Source organism: Mugil cephalus, chromosome 16 (genome assembly GCF_022458985.1).
Source record: "Mugil cephalus isolate CIBA_MC_2020 chromosome 16, CIBA_Mcephalus_1.1, whole genome shotgun sequence".
NCBI classification, from domain to species: domain Eukaryota; kingdom Metazoa; phylum Chordata; class Actinopteri; order Mugiliformes; family Mugilidae; genus Mugil; species Mugil cephalus.
This window is the reverse complement of record NC_061785.1, coordinates 8,068,078-8,088,163: the sequence shown is the minus strand read 5'-3', so window position 1 is coordinate 8,088,163 and position 20,086 is coordinate 8,068,078. Positions and strand designations below refer to the sequence as shown.

Sequence of the window (20,086 nt, the reverse complement as noted above, 5' to 3'; positions counted from 1 at the left end):
AAAACATCTCTGGTCAATAAGTGTGAGACCGTGATTTGCTCAGGACTGTGGTTACGGTTCAAACCACGGCCGTTTTTATTTCTAAAATGTGGCGCCTGCTGTCATTTCTCCAAGCCACTGCAAACGTTTCAACCGTCAAACAGCGCGACGGAGACGTCACTTAAAGTGACCCGGTGATTTATTTATCTGTTTTTTTTACTCTGCCGCCGTTTTCAGGTCACATGTCTAATTGGAGTTAATTAGCGAATATTGGCCTGGTAGCACACTGAAAAGAACAGTGTAAACGTGCTTCCTGGTGAACATCAGCCTGTTCACACCGTCACTGTGAGCATGTTAACACGTCGATGGTACCACTCAGCCCAAGGCACCGCTGTGACAAATAACAGCCTTTCAAAGGAGTGAGCAAGGCTGCACACTTTTTTTTTTTTTGCTATGTAATCTGCTACAGTTATTTCTTTTTTTTTATATATAAAAAAAAATCCTACTAAGATAATAGAGCCTCCATTATGCTGCCTTGATTTCTGAGAGAACTAATTTGGATTACAGAAAAATAAATAAATAAATAAATAAAGCAAGAACACGGTTTGCCAGAAAGTTTTGATTCACTTATTCAACTAAAGTTCAATATTAGGTTTAGGAAGAACATCAGTCATGCTCCAACACCTTTTAGATTCTAATAACTCTTTCCAAAGTTACCCGTCTAACCTGAAAATCTTTGCATCTCTCTTCCAGTTATATTATTATTACACCATTGTAATCATCGCGCCCTCACACACAAACACACCTCGCTTACTCCACCCCGTAAACTCTCCTCCGTCTCTCCCTTCACCCACTTATTTTAACCCGGCTTCTTGTCATTCTGCCAGCACACGTCCGAGGACAGCGAGCCCTTCGGATGCATCGGGGGGGAAAGAAAATCAACACGCGGGATGAAATGGAGACAGCTCTTATCTGTGATCCTCCTTTAAACAAGCCCATACACACACACACACACAATACACACACGCGGCCGAAAACGGTTTCCAAGTGTTTATTATCTGCGCAAGCGTCTGTACAACGTTAACATTTCGTTTGGCACCAAACTAAAAGCTATCCGTGGAAGAAAGAAAAAAAGAAAAGCGTTACGTTAGAGCTCTGTGTGGAATAAATAAAGAAGATATTGTGATGTGAATGTGCACAGGTGATGAACTGCAGGTATTTTGTGTCAACTACAAACCTGTAGATCGTCTCTAAAGTCAAAGTGCTTGGCTATTGTATAATAAAACACAGTGTGTTGTTTAGGAATATGATAACTTATAATATATTATACATATATAATTATTTATAGCAATATTGTTACACATCATAATTATATTAATAGTATAACATTTTATATTAATTCTACATATTTATATCATCATACATAATGATTTTTTAATATTTAATAAATGAATAGAGGTTTAGAAATGATAAGCAGTAGAGAGACATTCTGTGAGTAGAAGTAATGCGAGTTTTGTGGCAGATGTGGGCAAAGCAGCGGTCGATTAGAACAACGAGGAACTGAACGCACACCTTTATCGCTAAAGTGGCCACCTTTGGGGCTGCTGAGCTGCTTGGCGAGACGAAATAAACACGCCAAGTAAGATAAATATTTGAAGCTGTTTTGCCCAGACCTGCTTTTCCTGCCGGGTTTACCGAAGGCCAACAGCGGCACACGAGGTTCCAGAGGGAGAGGCTCCCGGCCAGCGTTATCAGACGTTATTTTCACAGGCCGCACAGAGGGCCGGCGTTCCCAGCGTTGCTAAAAGGATGACGTTTTTTTGTCCTGTGGCAGCGGTCAGTTGGTCTGCAGAGGACCTGGGAAGGCAGATGGCCATCTAGGCGTAGTAACAGGGCGACACCAGCAGGTCCGTGAGCACGAGCAGCTGGTCGTCGGTGAAGCACTGTCGGTGCTCCTGCCAGTTGTCGTGGTGAGTGCGCCGGAACTCGGACAGCGTCTTCTTCACCGTCATCTAGGGACATCGCAACAACACATCATACAGACTCTGTGCCTGTACCACAACACAAAACAAACGGATCTAAGCCAAGTTTAAAACGCAGAGCACATGTTTACTACACCACAAAACAGTGATGCATAATCATCCAAGTTATTGTTGTACTTTGGGATACAATTACAGAATAAACCAATCAGCCATAACATTAAAACCACTGACAGGAGAAGTAAATAACATCGGCCATCTTGTGACAACTCAATGTTCTGCTGGGAAACTTTTGAATCTGGCATCATTCAAGTGGATGTTACTTAGATATGTACCACCCACTAGGACCAGACCAGACACCCCCCAACCCCGTAGCAATGACACACACACACACACACAAAAACGCTTTAGAAGCAACTAAAAAACAAAAAAACATAAAAAAAACAGCACAAGGTGTTGACCTGGCCTCTAAATTCACTAGATCCCAAGCTGATCAAGTATCTGTGGGATGATCCACTCAGGCCCCTCCCCTCAACTCACAGGACCCAAAGCCCCGCCCCTCCAACTAACAACATTGTGTTGCCATTGTGTGATGCCACAGGACCCCCCTCAGAAGGTCCATGTCCATCCTCTGATGAGTCACAACTGCACAAGGGAGATCTACACAACATTAGGAAGGTGGTCATAATGTTATGCCTGATCGCTGTGTGCTACTTCCTGCTTGTACATTTATTGTGCATTTACTTGACGTGACTGTAGTCCTCGGATTCTTTGCTTGGTTTTTATATTTGCTGTAGCTTCCACATTTGCATTTACCTAAACACTACATTTTTGTCTCATAACTGAGGACATTTTTCTTTATTTTTTAAAGCTATTTGTGACTGCCTTTCACTATCCATAGCCAGTTGTGTTTTGGTTGTTCCTTTGCTGGTCTCTAATCCGGAAACTTTTCTCGGATGCTTCCTACATTTTTTTTTTTTTTTCCCAACATAAGCTGCGGCATACTCGTATCTGCTTTAGACTGCTCCACCTCCGTCGCTGCGCTTGCTCCCTTCTTTAGCTCTGACAAACCAATCACTGCCGGCCAGAGTGCAAATCATTGTAAGCAGCAATCGAAAAGGAAAGTGAACAAACAGACACCGGGTTTCATTTAACATTTCCCTTAAAGTCCTGCAATAAAGAGTTTGTTGATAGCAGCTCTGTCTCCGTTTGTTTTCGCACAAAGTTGAAAGCACACACCAGCGCACAGAAACGGCCGCCATCTATCCTGAGAATGAAACCTCCGCTTAATAGTGGGACCAGAACAATGCAGAACTTGACTTTTAAACAGCTCCTTTTATGTGTGATGAAAAAAACAAAATGCGCCGCCTCTTCCTGATCGGGAGACGATTTAAAATGCAGAGTAGAATCCAACAGCAGCTGACAATCTTCCCGGCAACGGTCTAATTTGCTTACGTTGATTAAAAACTAACGAGCAAATAATATTTTATTCATGTTAAAATGCCGGCTTTGACAATTTAAATATGCAATGTAGGAATTATTTAAAGTGAAGCAAGTTCGGGAGTGAAAAGTTGGTCGGCTGAACAAGGACGCAGAAACAGGGAATTAAAGCGCCGAGCTCTACAAGTAAGGGTGTAGTCATGACTTAAACATTTAGTACATTTGTTTTACATTATGGCCTCCAAACTAAACAATTAGACTGGATTTGAAGGTAGGAAGAGCAGAGGTTTCTTTAACTTGAATCCCAACGCTGATTCAGACTGATTTATATAATTGGCCTGAAGAAACCATGATATGCATCATTTACTATCAGGCACATAATCTATTTATACCATTTTATGCAGGGTATTGTTATTCCTTGCTTTGTAATAGGCTGGTTATATTTTTAAATGCATTTCACTGTTTGGTCTTTGGCATCTCTTTCACTTTGCAGCAGGAGAAGCTCTAAATTATTATCATCATCATTGGCTCCCCATCACCGTAATGTATTATTCAAACTCCGCTCCACGGATTACATTGTATGTCTTCTTCATGCCTGAAGTGAGGCCAAAGACACAATTTTCTCCTCAATTGGACAATGAAATTGTATCCTTCCGTCTCACACTGTTTTAAGCGGGATTGTTTGTATACGAGTGTGTGTGTGTGCGTGCGTGCGCACGCGCGTACCTCTATAGGCTGCGGGTCGTTGAGATGGTCGCTCAGGTCCATCAGTATCTGTGGCATCCAATCTGGAACGTCGTAGGGGCTCGACAGGATGCACGCGCTGAGGCCGAGCACGCCGGCGTGGCGCCGCACCAAGTCTGCACGCGCGCATATGCACACACACGCACACACACGCACAAACGGAGAGTTAAAACGGGACTTAGAATTTCAAGGTTCACAATTCCCCTGGGATAAGAAAGGGTAATAGGGCAAGTATTACTGTGATTGCCTCTGTGTGCGATTGTGACATGCACAGAAATGTGTGTGTGTGTGTGTGTACCTGTGGAGGCCAGCTCTCCTCTGGCCTTGGGGAGACAAGTCTGACTCAGCGTCTGGAGCTGTGTCTGCAGACTGGAGTCCAGGGGGAAAAACTGGCACTGCAGTAAACCACTGAGGGTGGTGGAAGCCATGTCCCTCACCTGCAGGGAGAAAGAGGAAAAAAAAGGGGGGGTGTAAAAGGGTTGGGAGGAAAGACAGCGAGGAGATAAAAAAAAAAAAAAAACCAGACCCATGAAAATCAGGACAGACAAATAAAGGATGGGGTAGTTTCAGGGCGAGAAGCGCATACACAATTGATTAAAAGAGGCGCGTGGAGGGAGATGGGGAAAAAGCAAGGTACATGGGTAGAGGAGGGGGAGGAAAGAGGGGGTAGGGATAGACTCAGAGTTTAGCTGAGGTAAAAACCCCTTGCAGAACATAACTGCTTTCCTACATCACTCTGCATAAATTATGAATGAGCGCTGAGTGACGGTTGACGCGCTGAATCAGACAATGACACAAAGCCTCCGTGCACTGGCACAGTTAACAAAATGTTAAGTAAACCGCGTTTGGAATTCCGACAACGTGGCCGGAGAGCAGTCGTTATCGATTTCCACCTGTGCTGTACATCCAGATCAATGGAAAGCGTTTTAAAAGCAAGACAAGTGGGTTGTTTAAAAAAAAAAAAAAAAAATCTGATGTAACTCAATATTAGGACAGACTGATATATCATACACACCGGAAGTAAACTTGACTTTATTGCATTCGATAAACAGACATTAATAATTTACTCAGAAGACGAACAGCCAAAATAAATCAACTAATATTTAGACCTGCTATTTTTAGATCACTTGAATTACAACCTAGAAAGAGAGGAGGAGAACCGAGGTATAGGCAGTTATTTTTAAGCAATAACCGTGAACGGAAAAGAGGGATTAAGATTTAGCGAGGGGACAATAAGTGGCCCTTTATAATCTTCTGGCAATTACAGAGGCGGCGGCGGCGGCGGCTGCATTAAACCTTTTGTTTTGTGAATACATTACCTCAAGCTGCTCATCAAGCAGCAGCTGCATCACCAGCTTTCGGATGCGGAGCACCTCGGCGGGCACGCTGAGCAGAGTGAACAGGTTGTAGAAAACCATGATCTGCAGGTAGGTGAGCACGGAGAAGCGCGCGTGCCACGACCTGCTGCCTGCCATCTACGAGAGAGAGAGAGAGAGGTGGGAGGGTGGAGGAGAAGAGGAATGAGATAATGAGAGATGAGTTTGTGCGGAGCCCCCAAAGGCCCGAATGATTATGTCTTGTCGGATAACGTATTATGTCGCGCGCACGGGATCTATACGTTGTGCGCAGCGGTTATTACAAGATAATTTTCTATCTGTTCGCATGCTTGTCTTCTGGTTAATGGGGTTTTATTGAAAATCTTGCAGCATACCAATGAGAGTACAGTGCAGTGGACGCAGCAGAGCTGTTAGCGAAATGCTAGCACGCCAATGTGTTCATAACCACAATGCTACCTTGCTAATGCTAAACATCTAACACAAAAACGGAGAAAGTTATGGGAGCAGAAGGTTAAAAGGAAGAACTGGATGTCAACTAATTTCCCTATTATGTGAGGTAAATATCAATATCTCTCTTTATTTTGTTAAGATTTTACACAGGAAAAATAAAGTCACGCCATCATTAATTTGTACCTTGATCTCAAAAGGTACAAATTAACATATGAATTACATATGAATGAAGTTAACCTAGCCTTATGCTAGTCTTATGCTAGCTAGTTATCTAGACTAAAGGCTTAGAAAAAAAAAACATGAAACCCATGTGTGCATGTAATTTATGTAGAATTTTTATTATTTATTTAAAGTTATTATTGCTAGCATGCTAACGTTATAATGATAATACTAAATAACAGTAAGACTAGTTTAATTTTCACTATTTCTGAGTATTTATAAGTATAAAGTACTTATAAATAAATTCAAACTTTTCTCAGCGATGGATGAACACAGAGACTGAGGAGAAGGTAAACACAGCTCCATGACTGATGAGGTGATTGGGTTATGAAGCATTTTATAGGCTCATTTAAGATATTTAAGGTAAGCAGACACTGAGGGCCTTTCACATACTGAAAGACGTTGCAATAACATTTATATTGCAATTAATGGTGAAAATAAGTGATTTATTTCAACATAGCACATCCACCCCGTAGTAGGGTTACACCTCCGATGTAGCAAACATGGCGCCCGTGATTTGAGTTGGCCTGACAGCAACAATGTGGCAGCATAAGCATTTGAAGGTAGATGTCTCAAACTTGACCACAGCTTTAAAGAAATAGTTTGCCCATTTAAAAAGAAAATAAAAATCTATTCTGACCTTCTTGCAGAGAGATGGACAACTGATACCATTCACGAAAATAAAAATATAAAATAAAGCTAGAATTAGCAGGTGGTTAATTTGAGTTTATAAGGACTGGAAGCTGGGAGAGGCAACCTCGAAAAAGTTTAGTTTTAAGGGAAGTTACATGCTTGAGCAATTTCTTGATTCTTCCTACTTTATATATTTCTTTGTATCGACTGGAGGAGTAAGACGTAACTTTTTTAATTGGTGAACTTTGCAGGAGCCGGGCTGAACGCTGCGAGCGTCTCTTTGTTTTCAGCTTTTATGCTAAGCTAAGCTAAGCTAGGTTGCCTGCCTCGCGCTGAATCATATCGACTCTCTCATCTGACCCGCGGCGAGAAAGCAGGCATCTCCCGGAAAAAAATTTAAGCATTCCTTTAAATAAATGATGTGCACAACACTGATATGTTGTTCCCGCAAGATGAAATATTTAGGTGTCAAGGTGAAACCGGGAAACGCTGCTGTAATGCCTCCTCGCTGCCGTCGACCATCAAATGCCAAACCGGTAAGATATTGTGAAAGCGTTTGGGAGGAGATGTTTCTCAACAGATTTCTCATACAGACGTCACGGAAGAAATCCTGTCAGCAATATAAAGTACATCAACATAGGACACCTTAGGCAGCATAAGGCCTGGACCACTGGCAGTATCTGCGTGTGTGTGTGCGTGTTTTTGTGCATATTGCCTCTTCCAGCGCTGCCAGGACTAGAGGGATGTGCTCGGGATACAACAGGCCCTGGGACATGAGAGAGAGACACGTGCGTGCATCCTGTTTCATCTCATCATAGCTCTCATCAATCTCCACCGGGGCAATCTGCAGGGAGAGAGAAACGGGAAGAGGGGAGGAGGAGAAGGGTAGGAAGACACGGAGCAACGCAGCATTTTGAGTAAATGAAGAGAGAAATTGAGTTTAATGGGCAAGTAAGATTGAGTGGGTAATAATGCTGTGCTGAGACCTGTGTGTGTGTGTGTGTGTGTGTGTGTGTGTGAGCTCTTACCTTGAAGAGGAGAGGCAGGAGCTGTAGTTGCTGCTGAACGGGGGTGGTAAAAGTCCGCCCTGCGCTCGCCATCAACCATTTCAACACTGCGAATGGCACATACGTACACAAACGCAGAGGGGAAATTTTGGTCGGCTGCCAAATAATAAAAACTACAAACTTCGCGCTGTGACCTTACTGCATTGCTCCGCTAATAAAACACGATCCATCATGATTTAGTATCTAATGGCTTGTATAATCCCATAACAAGATATTTGTCTGCATAATGGAGATTAGAGTGATGACAGAGCCTGAAAGAGCGACAATGCGCAAATATTAAGATATAGGAAAAAAAAAAACTGAGCTCTAAATTCAGTCTCTGGCAAACAGGTGCGTCGCCACAACAACAACATAAAAAAAAGAAAGAAGCAGTTGCGATTAAGCATGAAATAGCAAGTAAGAATACAATAAAATAGCTTAAGTGCATAGATCTTCAACGCATGGTGCAATATTAGCACAACAGAACGTTTGAAATGAAAAAAAAATGAACCTGTGCATTATGTTTAATGCAAAATGCTAATAATAATGTATATTTACAAAGAGCACTAGGCCGAGGAGGATCCCTACTTAATCTCCCCATCGGTTTGGGGGTCCCTGGCCAGAAAAACGTTGAAGACCCCTGCTTTAGTGTAAAGAATCCATCAGAAAATCTAAGCTCATTCCAAGCACATTTCACTCCACAGATCAATATTGTATAATACGTGGATTCTGATGCCTTATTTATTATTTTTTGCTCATCTCTTTCCAAGCATAAGCAAAAAATAATCCTATTCAAATTGGACATGTTTCTTGACTAGCTCCCCCTCCATTGCTGAAATCGACAAAAGGGGCGGGGCCATCAGTACTCCCTGCAACTGTCACTGACTGTATTTTAATGTAAATGTCTACAACAGTAATCAGTAATCAGCCAAACTCTGTGCTTCGACAAGTGGGCGAAAAAAAATCAGTTTCCCCCATTGCCTGTGATGGATCTAATCTTGCTGGGAGCGTTGCTGCATTTCAGTCAAAGATTGAAAAGAACAACACACCAAGTAGATGCACTTGGATGATGATATTTAAAGCAAACATACCGCGTTTCCATCAAATCATCTCAATTTAATGTGTGGGTGACCTCAATCAAAATCTCAGTAGGAGAAAACTGAAGGAACTAAACCCCAGAGTAACTGCATAGTTATTTGCACCTAGAGGGAGTATACATCGATCCTGCATAACATTATGACCACCTGTAGGTCTCCCCTGCGCCTCCAAAACAGTTATGACTCATCAGAAAATGGACATGGGTTTCCTGAGGGCGTCTTTGGGTCCTGTGGGTTGGTTTGAGAGGCCTCTGTGGATCAGGCTTGTTCCAGTGCATCCGACTGATACGAGATCAGTTTGGGATCTAGGGAATCTGGAGGCCAGGTCAACTCCTTGTGCTGTTTTTCATGTTTTTTGAGTTGTTCATATACTGTTATTGTGTGTGTGTCTGTGTCAGGCCACATCCTGCTGTCAGTGCTATGGGGTGGGGGTGCCTGGTCTGGTCTAGATGGGTGGTACATGTCTAACTGACATCCACATGAATGCCAGTACCAAATATGATAAATATCAATGTCATTTACTCCTGTCAGTGGTCATAATGTTATGGCTGATTGGTATATATAATATGTAAATGTTTGATTAAAATATTGAATTGCACTCCTTTCCATAACTTCTCTCTGAAATGCTTGAATAGGCACCCTTTGACCTATTCCTCACTACCTTTTAAAATAAAGTTAAAAGTTGGAATCAATAACAAATCTCATCTTTTATAGTGCCCGCTCATCAAGAAAAACCTGGATATGTCCCTGCTATCCCCTCATCGCGCTCATCTACCATGTAGTTTACATGCTTGCATCCACATTCTGACCCGTCTTGAGAAGTTTGACAGCCTGGGTGCGCTCGTCCGTCCCCTGGGTGCTCTCCTCGTGGACGTGGTTGTGGATCTCCGGCTCGGACGTGAGGGGCTTGAGCCGCTCCAGGACCCGAGTGACGAACTCTGCCACGTGGGGGGAGGAGGTGGGCCGGGTGTGGGGCAGGGCGATGTCTATCATGAAGATGTAGGTCAGGACGCTGGAGAGAGACGAGAGAAGAGTCACGGTCGCGCGACGGGAACAGCTTTGACAGACGCGGAGATAAATAAAGAGCTTTAGAACTGAACAACCCAAACAGCACACGCAGACTAATTAGATTAACCCAGTTAAACGTGGTTACGTAACACCAAGTTAATTATGTACCTGCCGATGCGCTCCCTGACATTTTTATACACCTGGGTGAGTTTGGGCTCCAGGTAAGCCAGGAGCCTGTGCAGCAGCTCAGAAACTCGCCACTGCTGCTGGGCCAGACCTCCCTGAAGAACGTACAGTAAACTGACAGAGACAGAGAGAGAGGGAGAGAGGGGGGATGGAAGGATGGGAGGGTTGTTGTGTTACTGCGGCACGTGAGCTCAGCATTCATCGGCTCAGGTTACTACTGCAGTCGGTAATCAGAAACCTCAAAAATACCGTAGACGGCACGAGCGCACGACCACGAGTTATTCGTGGACGCGGACACACATACCTGGCATCCCGGAAAGAGCCGCCCTCCCCGCTGAGGGGGCTCTCCATTAGTAGCTCAAATAGCCAGTGGAGTTTCCTGGGGTCCCTGCCCTCCTATTGGACAGCATCCAATAGAAAAAACAGCATTATTTTTAGAGCCGTTATTCCAAGCAGGCGAGTTGTATTCACCCACTCAGGTCATGCATGCACATATTCTCATACATTCCCCGTCCCCAGAAAGAGTTAGTCAGTACTGAAACAAATGTAGATGACAAAAATACAACGGTTTGTCACGCGTTTAAGACAGTTCTTCATTAGCTATTATGAAGCGCAGTGAATTGTGAAGGAGACAGGCCAGCTCATCAGCTGATAGTTAATCTATAAGACAGCTCATATCAGCTGACGGCTGCAGCCGAAGCGTCGTTGGCAGATATCGTTCAAGGCGCCCTTCTAAGTGTCTTTTTTTTTTCAGCGAGACGCTCTGCAACCCTCCTCCACCCCAGCTCCTCCTTCCACCGCGCCTGTCTGTCGATGTCAAATCCGTGTCGCTGACGCTCGTTCTCGTATGAACCGCCCCGAGTTGTCCAAAAATGGGCTCGTGCGAGGGCAGAGAGGTTCCCGGAACAGAGTCATACCGCAATAATTTAGCGTAAACACGAGCCTCCTACACAGAGTGAAGCTTCATGGAATCCTCTGGTTCTGCATTTATGGTTGATTAACAAGATTAAGTTTAGTCTGCAGCTCTGTGAGGTAAAAAGCTAACCACAAAGCGAATACTAACACGCTCAGATTTACCAGGTGTGTATTTGCTATTGTTGGTTTAGCTTGTTAAATTCAAAGCTGAGAATGGGGAGGGTTGTCATTAGGGTTTTTTTTTGCATATATTTGGTCAAAAGAGTGATTTCAGATCCTAACTTGAGATAATCATTTACTCCGTCTATTAAATATTTGATGAGATGTTCCTCAGCCACAAATCAAACTGACTGACGCCGCTACGCCTGCAGCCAAAGGAGCTGAAAAATAATAACTGTGACATTAGAGTTTGGGCTGTAAAAGGTGAAATCAAGCTTTTAAATGTAAAATAAGCGGATAAACTCGTGCGCGGTGCATTTGTATGCGTGCGAGCGACTCACACAAGCGGTAGCGATGCAGGTGCCCCAGTCTGTGTAAGTTTCCACCGTGATGTTGGTTAGCGCCGTCCTGATCAAAGGGCACAAAAGCTGCCATAACCTATCCACCTGAACACACGCACACAATAATAAAAGTTTTTATTAATATTGACTTTTCTTATCAAAAACCAGTGCAGCCTGTGTGTATATATATATATATATATATATATATATATATATATATATGTGTATATGTGTATGTGTGTGTGTGTGTGTGTCTCCAGCACCTTGCTGAAACTCCAGAGTTTGCTGCCTCTGATTAGTCCGGCAGTAATCTCACACAAGCAGCGCTGGGAGCTCTCATGGGGGTCACCGGCGAGCTGCTCCAGGTGAGGCCACAGTAACGGCAGGAGCGCGTCGCCATAGTTACGAAACAGCCCCTGTCAATCAAACGGGGGAGCACGTAGGTTTGTTCGGCGCGGAAGAAACAAAGACAGATTGCAGTCATTTGCTTGACGCGAGTAAACCGCCGCCTGACGGAGAACAATGAATCAGAGAAGTTGATGACGGAAATTGCAGCTCTGCGCGGTTCAATTTGGCCTTGGCTAGCAGTGGTATGCTTTGTCACAAAAAAAAAAAAAGAAAAAGAAAAAAAAAAAACAGGATGAGAATTTAAATTGCACCTTGAAGAGACAGAAGCGCCGGGGGTTGAAGCTGTCTTTTCCTTTGCGGTCCTCCAGAGAGAGAAACTCTATCAGCTGGTCAATAAACTCCGGGTCCGAGAAATATTCGAAGATGATCTTTTCACCCTGAGTGACACGCAAAATGTAATAATGGTAATAGTGAGACATCACTGAGAGATTTTGTGTGCGGCGCACTGCGAGCACGCACCTCACTCATCTCCTCATATGGCAGGTCATCCTTTGGCTTTTCAGAAGCTGCATAGATCATCATTTCTCTGAAAGGAGCGGGGAGACAAAGAGGAGGCTGCTGTGATTTATAGATAACAACACAATGAAAAATCTGGATAGGCACATACTGTCTTCAAATAAGCAGCGAGGATAAATGAATGATTATAAAGTCAGTTAGTCAGCAAGCCATCCGCACACCAAGACAGCCAGCAAGCCCTCCACCTATACATCAATTCTTCTATCTAGGCCAGGCAGTAAGTCGTTCAGTCAGCCTTATCTGGGCCAGGCCATGACAGGAAGTCAGTTCAACACCCTGCTAGTTACCCAGCCACCCAGTTCAGTCATGCAGCAGTTAGTCAAGACATAAATGTAGCCTCAAAGCCAAGCATCAAATCACCCAGGCAGTTAAGTCAATCAGCTATTTAGTTCCTTCCAACAAAGCAGTTAATCAGCCTTCCAGTTTCTAAATCCACCACCTTCCACGCTCGTTCTCTTTACCTCGGCCAGGAGTAGTAGCCCCAGTGCGTTTTCTCCACGTAATGCACCGAGTCCCACTGCTCCCGACTCACAGGTAGGTTGTTGCTGTCGTACTGCAGCCAGCGGTTCCCCTCGCGGTCCCCGACGCACACCCCCTCCGGATCCTCGACGCCGCCTGTGAACACAGCGCATTGTCGCGAAACCCCCGGACAAGATGAACGTCTGGTTTTTAACCAGTGAAAAAGTGAATTACATCACAATTATTAAGATGTGCGAGTAAAAATGCAAAAAAAGAACTAAATGTCAGAGCTCTTCTGCGTCTAAACTCACTGATGTCAGATGGCTTCATTGCCACTTTCTTCGCTGGTCGTTTCAGCTGCTTCAGGATACCAGCCACTGCAGAGATTGCAACCTTGCAAAGAGAAAGGTTTATACTGAACAATAGTGAAGCAACGTGTTACGGGTTTGTCATCGAACTCCAGTGACCCTGATTCATATGTACAGGAAAAGCAACACATACAACTACTACACGACTACACATAGTAGAAACACTCGATTGTTGAGTGTGTTGATGGACGCTATTGTCAGTCTTTTTTTCTTTTTCTTTTTTACATTTATCATCAATTATTGTTATTATATCCAGACCGGCTGGTGTGAAATTGCTGAGAAATTATACAAACTTGTGTTGTAACCACGCGTCACGTTCACACTGGGTATTGCAACAATTTTTGAGATAAAGACAACACGTCAGCGGAGCTTCTTTGCGGTGTTTGGGTGCTCATTCAACAAATTAAAATGTATTTTCTTGTTCTGTTTTGTCAGAACTTCAGCGGGAAAGCTATGCGAGCTGTTCAAAGTCTGAGGCTCCTGTGTTGTGCAGCAGCTGCTGTCTGGCTCAGTGTGACCATCTGCTCTGCAGATATAATAGAACACTGTTACTTTCTCCGCGCAAGATCTGATTGGCGGCGTGTCAGTCTTTATGAAACATGGTCTGAAAATGTAAATACGCATTTATTTCTTAAGGTTTCTGGCCTGAACAGATGACTCCTTAAGCTGGACAGACTTTGCAGTGCTATGAAAGGCTGCATGCGTCACTTCCTGAAAGTCTGATCTGGAAACTGTTTCGCATCATGTATGGATCTTTATCAGCTCCACTGATATGAGAATAGACTGTGCAATGTGTCTCAGGTGGATCCTAGAACGGATGAATCACAAAAAAAAAAGGCTTTTAGCCACCCCATTGCTTTCCTCATAAGGTGTGGAAAAATCAGATAGTTTCCCATAAAGCGTTGAGCTTCAGTGCACGCAAACAAAAACGCATACAGATGAGCGGGCTCTGCAGACCTTGCGTATGCTGATGGAGTCGTGCACGAGGCTCTGCGTGAAGAAAAGGACGGCGTCGGGGGGAAGCGGGTGATCTTCCCTCAGCAGCAGAGACAATAAGTCTGTGGCCATGTGCTCAAATTTCCAGGGCCTGAGAACACACGAGACACATACATGTGCTGTGAGTCACACAGTGTAATAATGCACATGTGCAGCATATAAATACACGGGCGCGGAGGACACCCACAGTTCTCTGTCCTCGAGGCAGTCCAAGAGGTCGTTGACGAGCTTCTCGTATTTCCTGCGCAAAAGAAAAAACAGTCGTTGATCTGTAAAACATGAACAGATTCTTCGAACTCATCTTTATTCTTTGCAAAACTGAACGGACAAACAGCAGCATCCAGTGTATATTCCTACCGCGCAGCGACGACGTTTCTGATTCGCTGTCGCTGGCGCCCCTCTCTCCTCTCGTCTTTGGACGGTATCTCTAAACAATGCGTGGGATGTCCAGATTGCGCGAATTTAGTTGCTATCTCTACGCATGACTCAGACACCTAAGTGTAGAAGTGGACAACGGGAGGCAACAGCGAGTTAGAGATATAAAAACGAAAGATGAGGTTAGTTTATTGACCGCTAATGGACGCCGGCGCTCACGGTGAAGTAGATCCCGATGGTGTCGTGCTGGCGGTGGATCCTGTCGGTGATGTCGTCGAGCAGCCGGCCGATCGACGGCTTCTCCAGGGTCATGGAGGGCGACAGGCCGCAGCGGACCAGGGCGGGCCACATCTCCCCAACGCAGTCCCAGTCCCTCGCGCTGGCCAGGCAGACGTTGCTGTTTACACCCAGGAGGCAGTACAGAGCACCCTGAGAAACACACAAACACACGTGAACATAAAGGAACTTGTAAATGAACATGCAGTTCACCGTATGTGCCGATCAGGCATTATTATACATTATGACCTAATAGGTCTTCCTCGTGCGTCCAAACAATTGTTGTGACTCATCAGAAAACAGGCACGGCCGTTCTGAGGGGGACTTTGGGTGATACGGATCGAGTTGAGGGGCCTCTATGGATCAGGCCGATACTCGATCAGTTTGGGGTCTAGTGAATTTGGAGGCCAGATCAACACCTTGTGCTGTTTTTCATGTTTTTCTTTTCTTTTTCCTAAACTGTTTTTGTGCGCCAGGCTGCATTGTCTTGTCACAAAAGGGTTGATGCTATTCACTTCTCCTGACAGTGATGTGTCAGGTCAATATTGTGGCTGATCGGTGCAATTACTTTCAGTTTGGTGCTGCATTTCTAAAGCATGCTGCGAGTCAAAGGGGGCGGACGTTGTCTCTAAATGCATCAACAATTTGCAGTTAAGAGATGATTAAAAGTCGTTTTATGGAAATAAGGCTGTGGAGGAGTTTTAAAAGAAGACACCGATGTTGATTAAGACTTTTCCAGACTCCCAAAGTAAATGCCCTCGAGGAAAAGCGAGCAGTAGACCTTAGGCTACGAGGAGAAGAGTGGGAAGAGGGGAACGGAGAGAATATAGGACGGGGCCGAGGCCTAACGAAGCAGCTGAAGGCCAGAGGTGACAAGTGCAGGGAGGCTGATGCAGCCACACACAGTTTCAGCACCAAGGAGAGTCACCCACTGGTGTGGGATGTAGGATGCGCGTGCGTACCTTGAAGTGCTGCTGTGTTCCCGTGGTGTGTTGCGGCGACAGCAGCTGCAAAATTCGCGGAATCAGGTCCCTGTAGGAGAAGCTAAACGTTCCCAGCGCGGTTATGAGCACATTCTGCGCCCTGCTCCGCACCTGTCGGGACACAAAGGTGCACAGACGCGCGTGCGTTCGTTCGTTCGTTCGTTCGTTCTCAGTCGGTTTCTATTTCAGCGCCATAAAAATTCAGATGTCATGACTGACCTTTTGTTTCAAAAATGAATTCATTAACGTGTCAGGAGTCAGTTATTTACCTGGCTGTACGTGCTGGTAGAAAGCAGCAGCAGATCACAGAGCAGCTCCTGATGAACAACTTTATATTCACTGCCGTCAACCACCAGCTTTCTCATCTGTTTGCCCACAAGTAAATAAGCTCAACATGTGTCTTCGAGAGCAAATGAACACGTGTCATTCTAGGTGCCGTGAGGTGTAAAACGAACCTCATGCTGCAGTAGAACCCGGTCGATGAGCAACGCTCGAATGTGCTGCTTTTTCCCTTGAAGCTGAAGAAGAAACGTCGCATGTTTAAATCAACCCGCAAATGAATCGAGCCCCGCGCACTCGGCCAACTCACCCTATTTTCCATGGACTTCTTGACAAGCGTGAAGCTTTTCCAGCGTGAGTCAAACTCCTTCTTGTGAGTGCCTCGGAAAAACATGAGGTCACCGATGATCTGTAGTCAGACAGGCAGACAAAGGGCGCTGTGAGACCTTTGCCGGCTCACCCTGGGCCCGGAATAACAACATTTCATACATGAATAATACAGAAATCACGAGGGCCGCACACCTTAATGATGACGAACAGCGACTTTGTGTCGTCCTCCGAGTGCTCCAAGATGTGATCTGGATTGGGAAAAGTGGAGGTTGATAAATTGTGCATGGCAGTCACATTTCGGGGGGCGCTGCGAGAGGCTAGCAGCTGGAGCGTTAGCGAAGTTAAAATCTTCACTCACGTAGCAGCAGTCTCATGGTTCGGCAGATGGACTCTCTGTAGTTCTCCCGTGAATCATCTGGAGGGGAGGAGATGCACAGACGTCCCGTATGGACACAGAATGCAGGATGAGAGGCCTTATCGCACACGGGGAGCCGGGAGGAGAGCGCCTACCTACTTGTTCACTACTGCTTGTGCTTTCTTACCGTAGTCAACGCCGATGTGCAGCTTGATCTCCCCCAGACCGACCATGGAGGGCACGCTGAGCAGAAGGCGCAGAAAAAAGCGGAGAGTAAATCGTGACATGAAAATTGCATGGAAACGTGTGTTTTGGTGCGTGCGTGTGCTCACAGGTCAGATACGTGTGGTCCATCCAAAGGGGGCAGCATGCTTCCAGCTCCGAGCAGGCAGTGCTGCACGATAGCGAGGCTCTGCAATAACTCCTCCCTGCGAATCAGACAACACATGACATTCCTTCCACAGCAGCGTGTGTTATGATTTCATCTGATAATCAAAGACTTAAGGCAGCCGAACTGAACATTCTCCTTCTGTGCTCTTGATTAGGTTTTTTGTGCGAAAGGAAACATATTAAAAACAGATGTTTTTGGACGCGAGCTGAGGAAGTTGCCTCGGGTTATTTGTCTTATCTGTTTTGCGAGCGCGCTCGATCACACGTCAGAAATCGGGACAAACGGCGGGACACCTGCTCATTGGGTGATCTCCAGAGATGTGGCCCTTGATTCGCTGCAGCTCGGGGCGCAGGAGGCGGGACAGCAGCTGGAAAACGAAGTTCTCCTCCTCGCGATCGGGCACGTGCCAACACACGCCCAGGGCCGCCACATCTCCCGCTCTGCCCCAGTCCTGGAGAGGGGGAAAGAGAGACAAAGACGGCTCCTCAGAAAGCCGTGGACCTTCGGCGCCGCTTTTTTCCACTGGAGCTACTGGCAAAGAAAGACCAGCGCAACCAGTCACCCCTCTAAACCACAAACCGGTGTCATCTGCTGGCGTTTAAAAACACAGGGATAAGGACAACATCCAGTCGTCATGGGAAAGACGAAAACAAAAGACAGATGACAGGCGGAGTAAACGAGTCCAACAAGGAAAAAAAAAAAAAAAAACACTTAAAAGAAATTCAATGAAGTAAAGAAGAAGAATGAGTGTGTGCTGTGAACTGCAGATGAAAAGAGGCTGGGATTTGAAACTGCGAAAAGTGGTGGAGGAATGTTGCTGCAATTACTGCCACCTAAGCATCAAAACAGAAACACACTTCCCACGCACTCCTCCTAAAAAAAAAAAAAACAACAAAATAACCTTACAAAATATTGTCACGGCTTTGAAAAAAGAAGTGTTAGAGGGGCTTTTCTCTCAGGGGAAGACAGAAACACTGCAGGGCAAAGAGCTCAGACTGAGCAGAGGAAATGTCTTGCACAGACACAGCGACAATTTGTTGAGCCCGCGCGGCCGCGCGCACACCTACGCTATAAAATCAGCTAATTAAGCTAATTCCTCGGACGCTGTATACCAGTGGTTTCAAACTCGTTTTAGTTCAGGGGCCACATACAGCCCGGTAGGATCTCAAGGAGGCCGGACCAGTAACACAAAAAGCTTATTACCTGGTAAATAACGTCAACCCCAAGTGTTTCCCTTTGCAAAAGTGCAAAAAAAGTACAGCTACATGTAATGAACAACCGTAAATTTCTTAAGAAGTGCAAAGTGCAAGTGCAATTTCTTATTTTATCGAAAACTTTCAGCTAATATCCTCAGTGTGATTTTTGCAAATTCATCCCACAGGCCAGACTGGACCCTTTTGTGGGATTTACGTGTGACACCCCTGCTGCATTCTGGGTGGGATTAGCACTCCGGCTAGCCGTTCAACCGACCCTACAATGCGCCCGTGAGCAGAAATAACTCTTAAATGCACACATTTCTGATAGATTTCAAGGAGCTGACACGAACAGCTACTGCAGCTCTGGACAGAAAACGTTGACAGATTCATCACAATATGGAAAAGCAAAAATAACTTCCCTCCTAAGAGGAAATTAAGCAAGAGCGCGAAGCAACGTTGGGGTAAATGAATGACGTGAATTAATTGCTGCTTAGTAAGTGTTGCTTTGTAAATCAGGCTCGCTTTATCGCTGCATTACGTGATCTGAATAATTTCGCAACACCGCGAGTCTCTTGCATGAGTAGTTCTAAACCGTTTTGGCTCAGACTGAGGCAATACGCTGTGTAGCCGGGTTTTCCATCACATTTTCACAGCAGGAACTTTCCCCGGGGACTTGGAACCTTCGGAGGTACTCGGTGTGTTTCTACTACAGAAAAGCAAAAACAAAAACAAAGGCACACAACGTTCCCGCTCGGGGGAAGTTGTTTTCGAGAGTACAGAAAGGTTTGAGGTCGGAGCTGCGGGGGAGATCCTGATTGGTTGAGCCTTGTTTTCAGCCGCTAACGCAGTCGCCTCACGGGCCGGTCTCCGCTACGGCAGATCTCGTTTCTTAGAGTCTAACATTTCAGGTGTTCCAGGCAAATCCAATTTGGTAATCAACAGCAGTAGGGATTGAATCTCCTCCGTGATTAAGGCGCTTTTAGAGTGATAGTCCGTATCCTACGTGCGCATGCTGCGCCAGTGTGAGCCACTTATACTTGTGCGCTCGTCAGTCTGGTTCGCTCTGTAAAAACGCCACCCAAACGCTAGTCGGTGCTGTGTCTTTTTTGCCGTTCTGGTTAATTTTTGTTTCCACTTCCTGCTTTTCTTTCAACAATGTCGACTGAAAGGTCTGAAGGAACCTTTTACTACCTTGGAAAAAAGTTCTTGGAACTAAACATTTGGTGGCTTTTGTTGAGTTTGTAGATTAGAACTGAGCCTTTTCTGTCCTCTTATTCATTATATTGTGGGAACTTTACAAAAAAATGAATACTGTTTTTTGAAAAACTAAATAATTACTTGGGGAAAGAACTATTACCTCATTGTGACCCCCTCACATTTATGTTGCGACAGTCTGGAACTGTTTTATGTATGAGGACATGATCGCGGTGCATTCCTTTTCAAACAGTACAAGCAGATCTCAGTTGTAATCAATGCCTTCTTTCTTTTCCCTTATCCCGTACTTTAAGAGAAACTGTCAGAGAATGAATGCTGTTAGACAAACGTGTGGTCCAACAGTGTAGCCATTTCATTTCAATTTCACACATTTTATTTTGTTTTAATCGTCTCGTTGGAGATGGGA

General features: G+C 45.0%; 1 protein-coding gene across 1 annotated transcript in view; it reads right to left on the bottom strand.

Moving 5' to 3' along the window:
- Positions 1-1,014: 1,014 nt before the first annotated feature.
- Positions 1,015-20,086, bottom strand: part of LOC125022319 (proteasome activator complex subunit 4B-like) — a 38,841-nt gene continuing 19,769 nt past the window's right edge. The window contains exons 20-47 of the mRNA XM_047608857.1: positions 17,563-17,720; positions 17,211-17,306; positions 17,066-17,121; positions 16,882-16,938; positions 16,716-16,771; positions 16,504-16,602; positions 16,370-16,432; positions 16,184-16,279; positions 15,894-16,025; positions 14,875-15,084; positions 14,638-14,774; positions 14,468-14,521; positions 14,242-14,371; positions 13,228-13,309; positions 12,919-13,072; positions 12,401-12,467; positions 12,193-12,318; positions 11,797-11,949; positions 11,534-11,638; positions 10,423-10,514; positions 10,101-10,232; positions 9,734-9,936; positions 7,810-7,895; positions 7,497-7,625; positions 5,462-5,617; positions 4,441-4,579; positions 4,125-4,258; positions 1,015-1,991 (exon numbers count right to left, since the gene is read on the bottom strand). Of these exons, the coding sequence (XP_047464813.1) occupies positions 1,857-1,991; positions 4,125-4,258; positions 4,441-4,579; positions 5,462-5,617; positions 7,497-7,625; positions 7,810-7,895; positions 9,734-9,936; positions 10,101-10,232; positions 10,423-10,514; positions 11,534-11,638; positions 11,797-11,949; positions 12,193-12,318; positions 12,401-12,467; positions 12,919-13,072; positions 13,228-13,309; positions 14,242-14,371; positions 14,468-14,521; positions 14,638-14,774; positions 14,875-15,084; positions 15,894-16,025; positions 16,184-16,279; positions 16,370-16,432; positions 16,504-16,602; positions 16,716-16,771; positions 16,882-16,938; positions 17,066-17,121; positions 17,211-17,306; positions 17,563-17,720 (3,237 nt within the window). The 3' untranslated portion in view covers positions 1,015-1,856. The remainder of the gene's footprint in view (positions 1,992-4,124; positions 4,259-4,440; positions 4,580-5,461; positions 5,618-7,496; positions 7,626-7,809; positions 7,896-9,733; positions 9,937-10,100; positions 10,233-10,422; positions 10,515-11,533; positions 11,639-11,796; positions 11,950-12,192; positions 12,319-12,400; positions 12,468-12,918; positions 13,073-13,227; positions 13,310-14,241; positions 14,372-14,467; positions 14,522-14,637; positions 14,775-14,874; positions 15,085-15,893; positions 16,026-16,183; positions 16,280-16,369; positions 16,433-16,503; positions 16,603-16,715; positions 16,772-16,881; positions 16,939-17,065; positions 17,122-17,210; positions 17,307-17,562; positions 17,721-20,086) is intronic.